The 18799-nt window shown below is 41.9% G+C and overlaps 1 protein-coding gene across 4 annotated transcripts in view; it reads right to left on the bottom strand.

The window, feature by feature from the left end:
* The window catches only part of PDGFC (platelet derived growth factor C), a 187893-nt gene that overhangs the window by 31623 nt on the left and 137471 nt on the right, over positions 1-18799 (bottom strand). For all 4 annotated transcript variants that reach the window (XM_032466172.1, XM_032466164.1, XM_032466183.1 and 1 more), the window contains one exon: positions 15362-15542. In XM_032466172.1, the coding sequence (XP_032322063.1) occupies positions 15362-15542 (181 nt within the window). The remainder of the gene's footprint in view (positions 1-15361; positions 15543-18799) is intronic.

Genomic DNA, 18799 nt, shown 5'->3' with positions numbered 1-18799 from the left:
AACTGGACAAAGGACAAGAGGCATTATCTCAGCCGACCTTCACTCAAGTGGCCTCCTGCTTCAGGTAACTTTCCTGTCGTGCAAAGCATGCAGACCCACGATTCCCATAACCCACAGAATGCTACCGGCATCCTTTCTGCTCCACCAGCTGGATTTGATGGTTACCAAGAAATACCTGTATTTGTTCCCCAAACTGTTCCTATCAATGGTACTTGTTCCTGTAACGCTCCTTACTTATACATTATGTAACCCAGTCAAACAGAGGCTGTCGCCTCTTTGAAAACTTAGATGAACACGCTTTGGAAGGATTCCATCCCAAATGAGTTACTATACAAAGATGCTGTTCAGGTAGGGATGACAGACAGGGCACAGGAGGGAAAAACCTCACAGCATCCTACAGGAATTCTGCACTTCGTCTGCTTCGAAAGGTAGTTTTGAGTTCTCAGGTTGACTTAAAGTCAACTGCAAGTCAACATTAAAGCATCATGGCTGTGATTCTTGGAAGAAATACATCAAGACTTCAAAGTGGCATATCCTTACTTAAAGAAAAGGTCGTGACCTAAATAAAAAATCAGCCCCAGGGTGTTCGTAAGCTGGATTCCACTGAATTCTAGGGTTAAAACATACCTGGAAAACATCGCATGCTACTGTATTTTGCTTCTGTAATAGCTTAACCTTACAAATGGTACAGTTCCGCGGACTATGGAAATATTCCCACATACCATACCTATTGGAACCAAATTACACACATTCTGCATGAGAACAGATCTAGTAGCCCTGAAGTCATCAGTCTATTCTGGGGAAGTGATGGGCTTTTCAAGCAATCAGTTCTGAATCCTGACATCAGTTTAAAGCTATAGATTATATCTCGGGCTCTCAGCATCCTAAAAGTTCATTCGTCTCTGTCTCAGAGGCAGCAGGGCCTTACTCACGGATGTATTTATAGCGACGAGGTTTCCCACACTCACTCTGAATCCCAGGTCCCGAGGGGTGATGGGCGGTATTATTTTTGGTTTTGTAAGCTTTCGTCTATGATAGATGTCCTCCTCCCAGCTGCAAAGGATGGTTCTGTGCCGCACTACTGACTTTCAGATGAAGGAGATGATGAGAAGCTCCCCTCCTGGCTTCAGCTGAAATTCTGAAGCCACCGAGTGATACAAAAATGTGTACTCTCTTGTTCGTCTCGATGGAGGCGTTTTAAAAACTACAGATTCACAAAACATCCTTTTAACCTTTATTTCTGAGTCTTTTCACAGAACACTTTCATGTACTACCTACTACGGTGTCATGCATTTTCATTCAAAAATGTCTTTTGGAGGTCAGGGGGCTGTGTCAGCGTCACTGTCGTGATACTGCCCTATGGAGAGCCACATAAGATGCCGCCCTTGGGGAAAATCAGGTGGAGGGTACGGGGCTCTTTCTTACAAATGAAGGTCAACTTGCAGTTTTCTCCAAATAAAATGTTAAGAAAAAGTTCTTACTGGGGAAAGTTGATTAGGGATATCATACACGGTGGGTGAGATTCATGGTTTGACTATAAATTTTTCCCTATGTATTTGCTCTGCGCCTTAGTCAAGCTTCCTATTTTTCTGAGTTTATTTTCTCCCAGGTAAAATGGGAATAATTTCTCCTAAGAGTTATTTATTTAAAAATTAAAAAAAATTTGTTTTATTTATTTAATTTTTAGGGTGTAGGTAATTAGGTTTATTTATTTACTTTGATGGAGGCACTGGGGATTGAAGCCAGGATCTCGTGCCCGCTAAGCATGCGCCCTGCCACGGAGCTACACTCTCCCCCCTCATAGAGTTATTACAAAGAATAAACAAGATGACCTGTATCTACAACCCAAGCCAGTAGCAGATATTAAAGAAATGGGTCTGTGTACTTCTATGATCTACGTAGGAAGGCTGGAGTTGTAAAAATCAGCTTAATACAAAACTACAGCTAAAAAACAACATCACACATTTCTCCAAGTCAAATGACTTGAGCACCTACTTAAGCTAAATTGCATTTGGCCACTGCCTTGCAGTCTAAATAAAGAAGAAAAAAACAGATGCAAAGGGCCTGCAACAGAAGGTCCAAGATGGTGCTTCTAAAGCCTTCAGGCCCTTGAATTGCTCAGTGACGCAGAAGGATGTCACACCACTCACACCGCAGGGACTGCGGCCAGCCAGGGCCGACAGCGAAGCCCTCCTGGGTAAGGAGGAGTTCCATCGGAAGAGAAAACAGAACCTTTTAGGGTAAATGAAATGCATGATTCCAAGATGTTGGGGAACCGATTTAACTCTGCAGTCCAAATGCACAATTCTTAATCAGTACTGTCACTTAATTAATGTTCTGTCACCATCATAGACTTCCGTCAGCTGCACCCTTCCTGACGTCTGCTCATGGAGTAATTTTTGGAGTTCCCAAAGGTGACAAAGCAGCACAAAAACATTACATTCAGGGGGAAGTCAGGAGAAGACCAAGTCTGAGAGGGGTCCCCTGGCTTTAAAAACAAAACACCGTCAACCTGGGTGGACCCAGGGGTTCTCTTTACTACTGTGAGCAGCGCTGGGGTTAGAAAACCACAAAGCATCACTCATCAGGTTCCCAAAAGAAAGCAAAACATTTCTGTCAGAAGGTTTGAGATGGTTTCTAAAGAATCTCACCCAAAGGACATGTCATGTCTTAACATCGCCTCACTCAAGCATGGGAGGTCAAGTCTTGGCAGGCACTGTCTCTGTCTCTGGAACAATCCAGTGTCTTTAGCATGTCTTTTCCTAAAACAACTAATTATACTTAATACTATTTCATTAACTTAGACCTGGCAGGAAAATGCCTTTAAAAAAAAAGAACTCCATCAGAATGTTATTCTTCTGGAAAAAGGCATTTCCTCTTTAGCAATGCTATGAAATCTAAAAGCACAATTTCAAAGAAGTCATCAGACCCTTGCACAGGCTGACTTGGAGTTACCCACGCTGAGTCCCAGTTCCCTGCTCAGATTTCATCTGAAAGTCTTAGATAATTGCCACCTCAGAGCCTTTTCCATTATTCTTCCCAAGGGGCGGGAAAAAAAAAAGAAAAGGCTTTTAATGTAAATCTTAGCTTTCTTAAGCAAACCTGCTTTGGAAGTACTTAAGACAATTCATAGAGTATTTTCAGGCAACAGATGACAGCCTTTATCCAGCTCCTGAATTACTGCTTGCAGTGGGGAAAGCATTTCCATAACGGCTTTTACTCACACTTACACAAAAGCTGACTTCCTTAACCAGAGTGGAAACACCCAGGCAGGTGCAGAACCTCTGCCCTGGGGCCGAGACACCAAGACATCCTGGTGCAGAGATCTCCTCCCCCAGTTCAGCGGGTGTCTTGGGGCCTCCAGGCAGTGATTGTGCAAACAACTGCCAAGTAGCATCTCCCTGCCCCACATTAGTCTTATGTGTTTCCACTTGCATCTGCGTGAAATCTTATCAAGAGGCTAGCATATTTCAGACACTGGGCACAAAGTGCTTAATTTCAAACCAAAAATGCTGTGTCCTCTGTATTCCAGAGTGAGTGACACACCACGTAGGTGCTTCATAGACTTTCCAGGAAGTCTCGTTTGCCTAGTTAACGCCTGTATTCCAATTTTATTTTCCTATTTCTTTATATGAATTGTAGCCTCCCAGGCTTCCTTGATGATCACTTTCTGAAAAGCTGCTCTGGGGCTGAAAAGATCGCTGGGGTGCTTACATGTAACTGTGTAATTTCTCAATAGTGATGGAATTTGACTGATCGGTGAAATCTTATCAGTGAAATATTGACTTCATATGCATTTTTACTTTTTTGCCTTAACACTGTGTTTACTTTGAAAGTGACTCTTAAAGAAACACCTGTCTTGTTTGCATTTTAAAGGGAACTGTGTGGAGAGAGGATGATAACCGTTGATATTTATTACCACTAGAATTTTTTTACCAAATTGGTGAATTCTGATTTAGTTCACCAACTTCTCAAAGCTCCTAAAGTATCCATGACACCATAATCAACAGAAATTACACTCAGGTGTTTTAATGGGAATACATTTGCTTCTCCTTTCTAATATATTTCCCAAACCAGTCTAGAGGCAGCCTGGCTTTCAACAGAAGTAGTGAGGCGGGAAGCCTCATAAAAAGACCGGCAGGACCCCCAAGCAGGGCCACTACTCTCCTGCCAGCACCATCCAGCTCCCTGGCCCACAGGCTCTATCTCACTTTTTGCCTCTGAAATGGCTTACTTACCCCTAAAATTCTATTGGTTCCCTGAGCTCACTTCTGATTGGTTATTTCCTTCACTCCTGATTAGTTATTACTCTCACTTCTGATTGGTCCACTTCCCTAACTTCTGATTGGTCCACTTGTAGTACTTCATTTGCATGGAGTTCACTCCTGATTGGTTATTTCTCTCACTCCTGATTGGTCTATTTCTACAAAGCTTGTTCCTGGTTGGTCAACTTCTGGTATACTTTATTTGCATATGATGTTGCCAAGTGTAAAACTGGAAGCCTATAAAAGGCCTGTGTAAACCTATAGACGGGGTCCAGAGCTTGGAGTGTTAACTCTTCTGGGCTTGCTGGCATAATAAACCTCCAACTCTCCGAGTGCTGCTTGGTCTGTTACCCAGAGCCAGGTTGCTGTCACAACTGAGCTGTAACACATTTTTCTGCAATAGTAGGAAAACCTTAATTAATATCCTCACTTCTCTGAATTACACTCTGCAAAACGGTGGTAACATTGCATTACGGGGATGAAAGGATATGAAAACACCCCTCAAGCCTAGTGCATCCTTCAATATACGTCCATCCTCCTCTGCCTGATTCAACTATTTCCAAGCTGATCACATTACGCACTTCCTTTCCAAAGTATGTTTAGAACACACCTGACTTTCAAAAATCAACCTCTTCAGAAGTACATAACACTGATTGCACTCACCTTTTAGTTTTGTTCTAAGACTGTCACAGGATGTAAAACTGATGGTTATAGTATAGAGAAAAGCAGATTCATGTGGTTTCAAAGTAACCTTAAATAAACGACACTCCAAGTGTGTCACCTTAGTTAAAGGAATAGGGAAAAGTTGTGAAACTCCAGTTTTAATGTCTGAAACATTCAAATACACAAATAGCGCTACTCAAGCAGGTGAATATTTGAAGACTGTTTTTAAGGATAGCGTTTTCCCAAATGTATGGATTATATACGGAGTTGTTTGGTTACAACTGATATGTGTAAGGAATAAATCATGGTTGGTGTTCTAGTGGTTACTACTAATACTGAAACACAGTTCAGAAAGTGTTAAATAGCTAATCAAGCCCTCTTTGCCTCTCTACTGTAAAAAAGTAAATATAATATTAACATAATCAATGCAGAGTAACTTCTGCAGGGGCTAATTTTATCCGGCCTGGGGGGATAACGGAGGGTCCTTTCCAAAAGCCAGTTACAGAGGCTGGTATCTGCTCGCACTGAGTCTTTGATATACTGTGCTGACTTTCTCAATATTTTGTTGAGCAAATATAACCTTAGTGTTTAATAAGGACTTTGTTATATGAATAAATGGAAAAAAAAGGGAAAAGATTGTGGTGTAGGTTCTGTTCTAAAGGTATTTTTTAAATGCACAATTAGTTAAAGTTAAAGAAAATTGGAAAGGAGCCAACTGAGATAAAATTTTGAAAACGGAAAAGCAGGTGGATGTGGAGACCTTGCCTTGGTGGATCTGACAGTTCAGCAGGAGGCAAAGCCAGGAATCATCTGTGTTACACGGAAGAACCACCCAAAAGCTCTGGGACCACGTGGCATCAGGTACCTACGACCCCGGTCATGACAGGGAGGCTGAAAGCGCGAGGACGGGCTGGGATCCCGAAGCCATCAGACGCCCCAGACCGACACCCCTGCTGGGGAGAAGAATGATGTCCTCCCTGCTCAGACGTGTTCCCTGAACAGAATAAACCTGAGGATCTATGGTCCGGGAAGCCCAGCCGAGCTGGAAGCAGGGATGCTGTTCTGAATGTGGGGTGTGGAGGAGGCTGAGAAAAAACCTTTCTACTGAACGCTGAGTCTCTCAGTCTTACTCTACGCAGCTCTCAACCCAGAGAACTGGCGGGATTATGCCCTCAGAAAAGAGGTGAGAGGAGTCTGGGGGGTTTCAAGAAACTAGCGTGACAGGACAGCTCACAGGACAGCAAACAGCGACGTCAGCAAGCCCCATCAGGTGCACAGGATGTCCAGTCAGCTTCCAAACAGTCAACTCATTCTAGACTGAGCCACGTATTCAAGTTCGAGGGTTCAATAAAGGCATTTTCAGTTATGCAAGGTCGCAGACATTTCCTCTTTCTTTTCTTTCCAGGAAATTCATGGGGGCCTTACTCCCTCCACAAACAAGAAGTAAATGAAGAGAGGAAGACAGAAGATTCTGCAGACAATGGATGTAACTCACGAAGGTGGCCAAGGAAATACTCAGGACAGGGATGGAGGAGACCCCAGGGATGACAGCTGTGCAGCAGGTTTGGGGACAACCAGCCCAAAGCGGAGGAGCCCCGACTGTTTCAGCAGGGATTTCTTCCAGAAGATGACACCAGCAGGAAACCTAACACATCTGACTGTATTGAGCTCCACACCATTTGAGGGATGGTTTGGGGATGAATCGGTGATAAACATAGAGAAAGCTAAGCAAACCCCGAAATGACACAACTCTAGGGAACAGAAAACACAACACAGGGCAGGAAAGGAAATGGAACCAAAGCTTCATGGCTCAACTGAGAAGAACGATTCTGCGGATACCAGATGCACAGTGCACGTGGGTCTTCGTGTGATTAGGACCTAGGTGGAGGATGGGGTGATGTGAAGAACGGGAGAGCCTCACCTTGCAGAGTCTGAAGTCAATAGATGTGAATCCACAAATAATTATTAAAACCAAAGATGCAGGACATCACAAGCAAAGTGCGTGACCTGAGGGTGAAGGTCAGTTCTCAGAGGACCAGATAACAAGAGCTGGGAGGGTCTGTCTCCAAGGGAGCGGGACAGTGGTCGGGGCAGGGAAAGTGGGGGCGACCGCTGTGTCTGTCACCAGCCCAAGGGAAATAATTGTCTCTTAAAATGACGTACACGTATGTGTCAGATGAAAATTAAAATTACATGTTGAAACAAAGAGGAGGAGAAGGAAACATTTCTCGATGGTTGGCACTGTCTTGTTTACTGAGAGCATCTCATACCTGGGAACGAAAGGATATATCGTCCGGAACTGTGCCCTAGTGCCGGACCAGCTCCTGGAACCCCAGGAAAGGCGGCAGGTGGTCATCTGTCCTGGCTCCACGGGCAACGGACGTGGACAGTTGACAAAACTGACAGGCTTTCACATATAACTTAGAAAAGTCGGTACAATAAATGCAAAGACTAAACACTGAAATCCATCCATCTAATTCTACCAGGACATCCCACTCTGTCTGCAATCCTGAAAATAGAGAACACATGGGGATGCCAGCTAGAAAATATGCAAGCAGTTTCCAGTCTGTTCCACAAAATATTCATGCTTGCTTGATTCTAAAAAATATTTCCCCCAAAACTTGCTACATCCTGCCCAATATACAGTGTAGAGCAATTTCTTCCCCCGAGTTCAGGGTGGAAGTATCTTTCCTAGGTCAGAATCTCTAAGCAAGTTTGATGAAAATACAGAGAACTGGGCATCGCTCCTGAACCAGAGAATCCTAATCTCTGACATCTAGTAATATACATTTTAATCAGCTTGTGACAGGTTTTTATAATATAGTTGTTATCAAACTTACACCCGGCAAGTCTCAGGGGTTTTGTTTGTTTGCTGGTTCTTTTTTTCCCTTTAATCTAAGAGTGATGAGATCCACTCTGCTCTCAATAACTGCCTCTCTTCCTTCTCAAAATCTTTCCCAACCACTAACAGGACACAATCACATACTGTATTTTCCACAGGTGTGTCTATTTCTTCTCCAAAACAAGCGAAGTTCTCAGAGACACAGAGCAATAGCATACACATCTTTGAATTATCTCATAATAAAGTATATCATCACATACTCTTCAATAAATGCTGAAAGCATTAACAGGCAAATGGTTGGGGGTATTAAAGAAAAGTATTTTATCATTTTAAATTATAACAAACTTACTTCCAGAGGACAGTTCTTCCCATTGGGTTGAGTTGCCGCGTTAACACTAAGCTTTTAAATCTTTGAGGCTTTAGAGGTAAAATGTGAATCAACTTCTGAGCTTTCAATTAGTCTAAATTCTAATTTACATGCCCCTTGTATATCAACTTAAAACGGTCTGTCTGCCTTTTACCCCTCCTGCTATACTAACAGCTGCCTTTGCTAACTACAAATCACACTGTCTGTGAAATTCATTCTTAGAGGGCCAGGAATTAGGTAGGGCAAAAAGAATCAGTAGATACGGAAGAGAGACCATGCTCTTCGCGTGAAAGAGTGCGTGGTGGTCCGGGCGGCGAGGTTGGCTGAAAAAACATCTTAAACATCTCTTAGGCAAGTAAGAGTTTAGCCTCTGCAAAAACAACTGCATCATTTCTTTGACGCAATAAAATGCTGCCACCTCAAGACTCCCTGCATAAAGATACAAATACATTGTATATTTTAATAAAAATCGTATCATCCCAAAGCGTGTCAGGCTGCAGTTTAGACATGCAATACTGGAGATACTTCTATGCTCTCTTACCAAAAAATTCAGAGAACAAAATTTCCTCTTAACTGTCTCAGAAGGTACATGAAACTTTATTTTGAAAGGTTTGAACCTAAAGTTTTACTTGATCAAATCAGTTGAATGTAATAATATGGGAGGGCAGGAGTTTGTTACAAGGATTTAGGATTTTTACAAATCCTAAGTATATTATCTGACACTTTTTTCCTGAGGGATTTGGGCTGTGATATTTCTCTAAGTGTTGTGTTTTTTTTTCCCCCCTAGCCCGGCTGCTTTTTTTTTTTTTCTTTCCCTGAGAAAGTGAACTAGTGAACCGGATGCCTTGTTTGAGAGTTGGCTGGAATTTTTCTTACCCTGAACATAAAAGCAAACTTGGCCTCAGGTAAGACTTTTTTTTTTTTTTTTATGAGATATTAACACTGATAACCCTACTGGCAGACCCAGAAGGGATGGGGAAAAATACCCAGCCCTTTCCTTCTTCCCCCAACACCAATATGCACTGAGCTGCTTTGTTCTCTGCATCCTGCATAATTAATAACTACTTTGGCAATCGGTCATGCATTCCTTAGTGGCACCTCGAGCATCAAGTGTCCTTCTAAGCCTTTGCCCCAAGAAACCACACACCCTCGGCAGCCAGCACTGGCCGAGCACGACTTCACCCTCGACCCAAGTCCTTTACAAGATCGCTCTTCAGGAAAACACACAGTTGGGGTTATAACTGACCGCAGAAATAGTACCCCTCTCTCATGTACATCAGTGTCTGGATGTAATTTCACTAATAAGAATAAAAATATGTGATATCCAACAGGTGCCAGTGGTTATACATATTTAAAAAGAACAAGTAAAAACCATAAAAACAATAGAAAAAACTGGGAAGCAACTTAAAGCTTTCAGTTCATTCATTCCCCCACCCGCCCCTTTTCAGGCAATAAAGAAAAAATCTAAATATAAGGAATCTAATGGCATGGAAGCTGTAATTTCCATTGCTTTTCATCTAAATTGATCCATTCATTAGGTTGAAAGTGAGAGCAAATACACTGTTGAAAATACTATGGTATTACTTCTGACCAGAAAGCTTAAGGTGAAAACTCTTAAAAAATAGAATATTCAATCAAACCGTTTTCCAAGAAAGCCACAGTAGTTTAAAAACCCTTCAGAATGTTAGCCAGCTTGGAGAAAAAGAAAATCCTCAACTCTCATCACCATTTAAGCAAGTGCGGATTACAAGTAAAATTATACTCAAGAAGAATAGTTCTATATAGAGAGGGAAAAAGCTGTAAAAATATTCACATTTGGATTTGTGTATTTCATTTCAAACACGGGTACAGCTTCGTGAAGTAACCACCTGACAAAACCGTGCGATGTACTTTACACGGAGGCTGAGATTTTTAAAAAAGAATAAAATTTTTTCATAAGGGTTTCTGGTAGTAGGAGAAAAGACGGTGCCTCTCAGCTCCTGGAGATTTCTTAACATTTTAAAATCATGGTGCTCATGCTGCAGTCCCCAGAGTAAAACATACGTAATCTACCATAAATTACTCCAGAATTAAACAAGAAATGCTCTTCTCCTTCAGAGAGAGCTGAACTGTGCGTGGGGCTCTCATTGTGTGTGGCCTCCAAGCAGAAACAAGCTCGTACTGTTTTACTTCAGTTTTGCTTCATTTCTTCCCAATCTCTCACTGCTAATCTACCAGGCCTTTTTTTTTCTTCTCTTCCAGCACGAAGGGAACAAAAACCAAAGACTAGTTATTAACCCCTTACACATAATCATAAAGCTGAATGTGTTTCGTGTGGCATCAATTTGCATGAATTTCTTTTCTATTATTTACTAACGGGGCATGACTGGGAAATACTTGTTTCTATAAATAATTTTTGAAAATAGCATGAAAATTCTAAAATTTTAAATTCTGTTTTGTTTTGTTTTCTAATTTTATTTTTTATTGAAGTGTAGTTGATTGACAATGCTAGTTTCAGGTGTACAGCAAAGCGATTCAGTTATGCATACATGTACATATATATATTTTCTTTGCAGATTCTTTTCCATTATAGGTTATTACAAGGCACTGAATATAGTTCCCCATCCTATACAGTAGGGCCTCGTTGTTTATCCATTCTATATATAATAGTGTGTATCCGCTAATCCCAAACTCCTAATTTATCCCACCTCCCCTTTCCCCTTTTGGTAATCATAGTTTGTTTTCTATGTCTGTGAGTCTGGTTTTGGTTTTAAGTAGAATTTATCATTTTTTTTGGATTCCACATAGAAGTGATATCATATGATATCTGTCTTTCTCTGTCCGACTTACTTCACTTAATATGATCATCTCTAAGTCCTAAAATTTTAAGTTTGTATAGTACATCTAGAACTATTTTCCTAAAGCTGCAAACAACTAGCTATAATTTCAGGTGAACATCTTATGCTGAAGTTTTTCTAAAGTAAAACTTAGCTTGGAATGCCAACTTAAAGTAGCCAAATGGAAAGATAAATTTTATTTATGCCTTATCCTTATTCTAAGGTACCTGGGAATCAAGACAAGGATACAGGAAACATATCATTACTAAGGAAAGTGTATCTATGTATAAAAAATATGAAATATATTAGATCAGCATCACTTTGTTCAAAACAGTAAGAAACTCCTTAACTACATGCTGTCTCATTCACTAGCTGAGGGAGAAATGGTAGGTGAATCATCTTACAAAGGCAAACATAATTTTTAATGACGTGTGTGGCAAAGACCGTTTCTGAGAACTTTAATGCCTTAAAGCTCTGCTTCTAAGATATATGGTAATCGGAACCACGGACCCTTAGGGCTTGACTGGAATCGAATATTCACCCGTGCTCCCAAGGAAGGCTGCAGGGGTGTCCCCCTTATCTGTTAAATAGAAAGAATATTAAAGTAAGCTCTCTGTCATTATCCCAGAAAAAAAAATGTGAGTAAACTCAACATTTTTTCTACATGTGAATAGATGCAAATTATTAAGTTAATTATAAAAAGCAGGTAAGGGGTGGAGGGTAGAGTTTAGTGGTAAGGTGGATGCTCAGCATGCATGAGGTCCTGGGTTCAATCCCTGGTACTTCCATTAATTAATTAACTAATTAATTAATTAATAGTATTGCTTCCCTACCCCCAAAAAACCAAAACAAAGAAACAAACAAAAACCCCAAAACAAACAAACAAAAAAGCAGGTACACATCAATTATACACATGCATGCCTACAAAGCCATAAGTATGCACTCATTTCTTTAACTACCTTAGAGGGTCCAGCCCTCAGTCAAGAAAAAAAGAAGAAAAGGAAAGGAAAGAAAAAAAAAGAAAAAAAAAAAAGAAACCAGTTCAGCTCTTTAAGGAGGATAAGAATGTGTCCTTGGCAATACAGCCTCATATTCCAGGACCAGGAGACTATCTGGCATCGTTACCGCGATTCTTCAGTTTTCCGGTTGGCGCCTCATTACTGCTGTGGGACACATGGTAAATCAGAAGTCAGCGCCGCTCCACACAGGCTCAGACAGCCCTGGGGCAACGGCGGAGTTTCTGGGAGGTACTGCTGAGCAGCTCAGGGAGGTTAACAGTCCACTCGGGACATGTGGTTAATACCATGTTATCATTACAAATTTAAGACCCCATGTGGCCAGTGGCCCCTAGGGTCCTACTCTGCCCTAGTGGGTTTGCCATCAGTGAGACCGCTGTCTCTGGAGGGCTGGGTGTGCTCATTCTCAGGTTCATCTCTGGCAACAAAGAGAAAAAGGAAGCATCAGAGATGAACCAGGGGCTGGGAGGCGCACATGTCCCTGGGCAAATGCCACAGAACTTTACAGTCTACTCTGTAGAAGGCAGACCTTCTTCCCTTAACTTTTTTCAGTGATGGACAGGACTGATGGAAGCTGTCCTCCTGGCGAGTGTCGGGGGGCGAGGCAGGCAGGGAGGGGTGTCATTTAGCCAGACACAGTCAGAGTTTAAAACACTCTGCAAGGCTTAAAGGCAAAATCACTCATCGAGTTTTCGCTCCTCACATCTTGGGGAGATAGTGGAGAATGAGTGTGCCCTGAATGGGAGGACAGGTGGATCTGTGGACTCAAGACAGGATAACTCAGGGAACAGCAGATACGCCATCAAAGTAAACCAAAACCCGAAAGATTCAAAGCTAAAAGTCATGGATCGACAGTTGCTCCGGAAAGCGATCCGGCAAGATTAACATCACCAGGTCACACTTATCAGGCAAGGCAGGAGCCCACGGCCGTGTTCTCTGGTTTCTTCCAGCCCGGGCTGCTGTCTCCTAAGCGTTAAACAAACTAGAACAAGGTCCCCTGTGCTGTTTCCCCACGGGTCCCTGGGTCCTGCAGCCCGGCCTGGGTATGCTTAGGTACCAATAGAGACATGGAGAGCTACTCAGCAGAGGCCAGGAGAGTGTGAGTCTCTGGCCACCAAGGTCCACAGGGACAATGTAGCAAGCTATTTCGACAACTATCTGAAAATGCACTGACTCCGACTCTGATGATGTGACCACGAATACCTTTTCCACAAAGTCCCTCAGGTGCAGTTTCCAGCCTTGGTCACAGCGCATCTCCGGGGGCAGGGCCCTTCTCGGTCTAGAGGATGGACTTACGGTTCTTTTTTCATCTCCAGGTTCACAAACATGATACACACTTACATGTAGACACATGAGCATTGGGGAATCTGCTGTTAGTTAAGCTGGGGTGACTGTGTTGTAAGATCAGGTCTGCATTCAACTACTTACTAAGAAACTACAGTGGGGCTAGAACTGAGCCATGCTATACGTGTGCTGCGTTTTTGTATTTACATACTTCATTTCATCCACACAACTCTTTGGGTCACACAACCAGCTAACTCACGACATGGTAAAAACAGAAAAAGACAACCCCTAGTGTCGGCATAGACACCTTTTAGTTTTCATGTCTTATTCCATGGTATGGTGCTAGATAGCTATTCACAGAATATGAAGACACTAGTTCATTTAAAATACAAATATCTTCTCAGTTCCAAGTTTATTTTTGTCACAGGTTTGGGATAAATAAAACCTTTGCTGTGATACGAGAGCTACCATTATGTTTTATGGTAAAATTGAACTGTTTCATATTTAAATATTTGAGAACATTAGATGTGCTAAAACCCAAACTGAAAGTAGGGACTGAATAACTCTGTGAAAGGGTAGCCATGGCTCCCAAGGCCATTTTAGACTTAAAAAAATATTACACTCATAAATTTTGTGAAGCAGGGCACCGTGAAAGTGTGTTAAACAGATTCTTAGTGGCTTTATTCAAAGAAATAATCACAGTACCAAAGTGTCTTTAAATAAGTTCATTCTTTTCTACTATTGACACATTTCTAGATGAAATTACCAAATTTTATTAAATTTAAATAAAAAACGTTAAATTAAGAAAAATTCTGGAAATTAACAAAGGAAATGGTAGCGAATCTATCCTGGGAAAAATATTTTATAATGGAATAGATACAGATATGGTAAACAATCTACATAAGGAAACTGGTCAAGATACACCATGTAAACTCACTGTATATAGTTTAGAGATGTCTCCTTTAACTTCAGTTGTACCCCCATAAATGAGTCTGTTACTAAATAAATAAATAATCATTTTCAAACTTCAGTTTACACTCTGTGGCTTCTTTTCAGCTATATCTCAAATAATACTTAAATTTCATAATTGAATCAGCTGTTAAATAACATTCCACAGAACTGAATTTGGGCAATCAAAAAGGGAGATTTCTGCATAACATTACAATAGAATATAACGCGTTGAGTTAAATACTGCTTGTTTGTCTCATGAATCCCTAGCCTGCTGTGTGCATTGTTTTCGTGCCCAATTAGAACACACGTATTAACGCATGTAACCCACACTACTGCTGCCAGCATGTCTGCTGATTTGCTAAACTTGTCAAAATCATTAAAGGTGTCCATGTTATATCGTTTCAAATAGCGATATTGATCATATTTTAAAAGTATAGTAGATGACAGCATATTTATAGAAGTACTTCTGAATGACCATTTTCAGCAGAATGTGACAAAAAACAGCAAACAGGTTTTCAGTATTTTAGTTGTAGTGCAACAAATAGACACAAATGTTTGAAATGATATAGAAAATACAGGGTACGAGCAATTGCAACACAACCAAAAATACAGTAACAATTATAATTAGAGAAAATAGAAGGTTTCTTAAATTTCCGTGAGAAATTTCAAAAGATGCCTTTTGGGGGCACAAAGGCCATAAATTATTATTTAAACAGGATAAATATTAAGATAAGTAGGAAAACTGAGATAACTACTTTTTAAAGTGTATTTTACTAAAACAGTGATTTGAAATGAAGAGTAAGTTTACCTTTCTCCAGAAAAAGATAAAAAGAAACATGTTACATGCATATTTGTAAACAACACGTCTAAGAAAACCCAACTTTTGGTGGGTACAGAATGGAATGACGTCGCCTTAACGGGGGAAAAAGGTAAAACATCCCATAAGACCATGGACGTTGAGGGCAATCCAGAGACTAATGATCCACCATGACAAAATTGAAGTTATTTGTGATAACTAATAGCGACATTTAGTAAAAAAATACATGAAGTGAGGGAAAGGTTTTTGGTTCTTGGTTTTCCTAATTCTCTGGTTTAATGGGCGGGAGGAGTAACCAAACAACCGATCGGGATCAACAGGATCTCTGAGGGACTCTTACCGGCACCACGATGCTGTAGTGGATGCAGAACCCCGGTTCCGAAGGGAAATACTCGTCAGATACAAATCGTATCCTGATTTGATTTCCTTTAGAAATCTGTTTTCCAGGCACACTGCCAGAACCGCACCAGCGCCCTAATACACTCCCATCACTTGGCTCCTCCACTTCCACAAAATCGTACCTGCAAGAGACGAAGACAAAAGAGACATAAAGCCACGATTTCAGTGATTCATGTTCCACGTCCACGGATGGCGCCATGGATCCATCTAGGGACCACGGCTGGGAGTTCACCCCAAATTCAGAGTCAGAGACTCCAAAGAAGAGACACACTGAAAATGCATTTACAAGCAAAGAACCACGAGCTTTCTATTTTCCATATGGATTTTGAGTTTTGCTCCAATCCCTTTTTTTTTTTTTTTTTCATTTCAGTTATTGTGCTTTTCAGCCCCAGCATTTCTTTTCGGTTTCTTTTTATGTGTTCCATCTCTTTATTGATATTTCCATTTTGCTTATACAACATATTCTTGAGCATCTCTTTTATTTGTATGTGTGTGGGGGGAGGTAATTAGGTTTGTTTGTTTGTCTATATTATTTTTTTCACAGAGGCACTGGGGAAGGAACCCAGGACCTCGTGCGTGCTAAGCACACACTTTACCACTGGGCTATGCCCTCCCCCTGCTCCAATCTTAATTCTCATTATCACTGCCTATGACCTCCGACAGTACCTTCCGCACCTGGTCAGACTCTGCTTCCCCTTCCTCATCTGTGTTCCAAGCCTGTCTAGGGCCACCTGTTACAGACACAGCCTCCAAGTCTCCCTCTGTCCTATGCAGAGACCCTGTGAGTGAGACCCTCCTGGGTGCCCTCAGCCCGGTGCTGCCATCTTTCTTTTTTTGATAAACACACATCTTCAATATTAACCACATCTCTGCAGGTGGTCCAACTTGGTTGCTAGGCTGCCAAGCCCTGGAAGGAACGAGCCAGTTCCTACATTCTTCTGTTTTACACCGTGCTATACTCAGTATCTTAAACCCAAGGATTGAGTGACACTATTTTGCTAGCAAGTGTTAACTAGGGTTTGAAAGTTTCCAGCAGTGGCACTCATGGAGAGCAGCGCTGCCCCTGAAGACAATGTTTCAGACACATGTCAAGGCATTTTGGGTTGTCCCAGTGGCTGGGGATGGAAGGGCCAGGCCAACAGACATCCAACAATGCCAAGTCCCGAAAACGGGTGTCTGGCCCCGTGGCCTCCAGGCCTTTCCAACAGCTCTCTGGACATTCATGTAGGTGACATGGCTGCTCTTTACTGGAGTCTGGAACCTAATACTGTCTCACCTAGAAACACAAAGACGTTTTGCGGGTTTAGTTTAAGCCAATCTTTCTAGAAATTCAACTATCAAATAAATCGAAGGAAGTTTCTATACTTTGGAACCTCACCAAGAGTTATGATTTTGGAAAATCACATGACTGCCTGGAACACTGCTTACACTATTTGCATCAAATGAAAACAATTAAACATTTCCATATTAGTCTATTTCTACAGCTGTCATACTCACAATGAGTCTGCTACTTAAGGGACATAAACATCTGACTTGTAACTGTGCATGTGTATTTATGTACTTAAATACATTATTTTGCTATCAATTACTGTTATTATTTCAGCTTTCCATAGCATTTAAACCATTATATTTACTTTTTAAACAGCTGCACATATAAATAGATGATCACTGTTATGAGCTGCATTTCAGAATACTACAGAGGACATTGCAAAACTTTTCTTAAGGGAGGTCTGACACGGATGAAAACCACTGGTCAATTTCTTCAGAAGTCTAAATTCAGTAGATACTGGACAACTAAAAGTAATACATATTGAGCAGTTGTGAATTTACAGAAGAAAAAAAAAACTGTTGAAAAAGGACAAGGTAGCACAGGGAACTATGTGCAATAGCTTATAATAACCTTTACTGGAAAAAAATATGAAAAAGAATATATGTATGTATGTGCATGACTGGGACATTGTGTTATACACCAGAAATTGACACACTGTAACTGACGGTACTTCCATTAAAAAAAAAAGAAAAGAAAAAGGACACAGTGTATAACAAGCCAATTATACTTATGAACTTCTTTCCTAAAGAATTAAGCAGAGCACTCTCATGGCATACAGTGCAGCCTGTTTCAGCCTCATTTTCCTCTTTCTTAAACTGAGGCTAATGCGACCTAGTGTACAGGGGTGTTTCAAGAAAGGTACCTGGGACAGCACTGGTACCCAGTGGCCACTCGGTGAAGTCTGTCCCTCATCTCTGCCCTGCATCCCCTGCCCCCAGCCACACCTACCTTTTAATATAACCTTGGGAGTTGAAAGGAATAAATAAGAAAACTCAGGTACAAAAGGAAGAGAGTGTTCCCGCTCCATCATGTGACAAGTCCGGGTCACAAATGACGAAAGCACACGCCAGCCGGTATAACCATTCTGGGCGCTCTGCTGGATGTGGGGGGGGGACCCAGCAGAGGTGGGGGCGGGGTGAGGGGAGGGGGCGAAGCAGACTGAGTGGTTATTTCAGACGCACCTGGTACAAGAGTTACAGCTAGAATCTCACATCAAAGGGTGATTTTTAGATCACGATGGTTTCCACGTGGAACAAAGCTTCCGTCAAAGTACCTGCTTGTTCTGTGCTGGGAGGTAACCTGTGGGATACAGGCCACCACCACGACCAGCCGGAGGACAACCTGGTCAGTCGTTCCATGAGGACGCAGGAAGCACTGCCTTGGCATTAAGTGCTGTGTGACATGTCTCAGGGTGAAACCACAGCTTTATGGGCTCAGGGTTCCTAAAACACTGCAGGGAGAGCTCACATGCGAGGATGCGGGGAACCGTGTGGGACGCTGGCGGGTGAGGGTGATTCCACACGGTGGGACTCAGGTCAGCTCACGGAGGGACACGGGGGCTGTCACTGAGGACTGCCTGACCGGGGTTGGGCAGGGGAAATGGAAATGCATTCCAGCCAGAAAGACAATACTTACAATGCAACAGAAGAAACAAGGGGCCGGGCATGGGTGATCCTGAACAGAGGATGAGAAACCAAGAGGTGGATGGAGGTCAGGAGGGAAAAACAAACAGGTGCGGGTGAGAAGGCCTGGGGATGTCAGAGCCAGGCACTGTGATACTGTTTTGTGGACTGATGTCCCAAACAGGTAAGCACCGTTCTAATGGGATCTACCCATCTTGAAAACATTGAAGTCAGCATTGGTGAAGGTCGCATTTCACAGGAAAAATTGAAATTCAGTCTTTGTCTTTAAAATTTTTTTCTTTCTTGGGGGGTAGTGGTAGTTAGGTTTATTTATTTATTTGATTTTACAGGAGGTATTGAGGATGGAACCTGGGACCTCAGGCATGCTAGGTGTGCTCTCTACCATTGAGCTATACCCTCATCCCTT

This window comes from Camelus ferus, chromosome 2, assembly GCF_009834535.1.
Source record: "Camelus ferus isolate YT-003-E chromosome 2, BCGSAC_Cfer_1.0, whole genome shotgun sequence".
Taxonomy (NCBI): Eukaryota; Metazoa; Chordata; class Mammalia; order Artiodactyla; family Camelidae; genus Camelus; species Camelus ferus.
The sequence above is the reverse complement of the archived record's forward strand: the minus strand, read 5'-3'. Positions and strand labels throughout refer to the sequence as shown.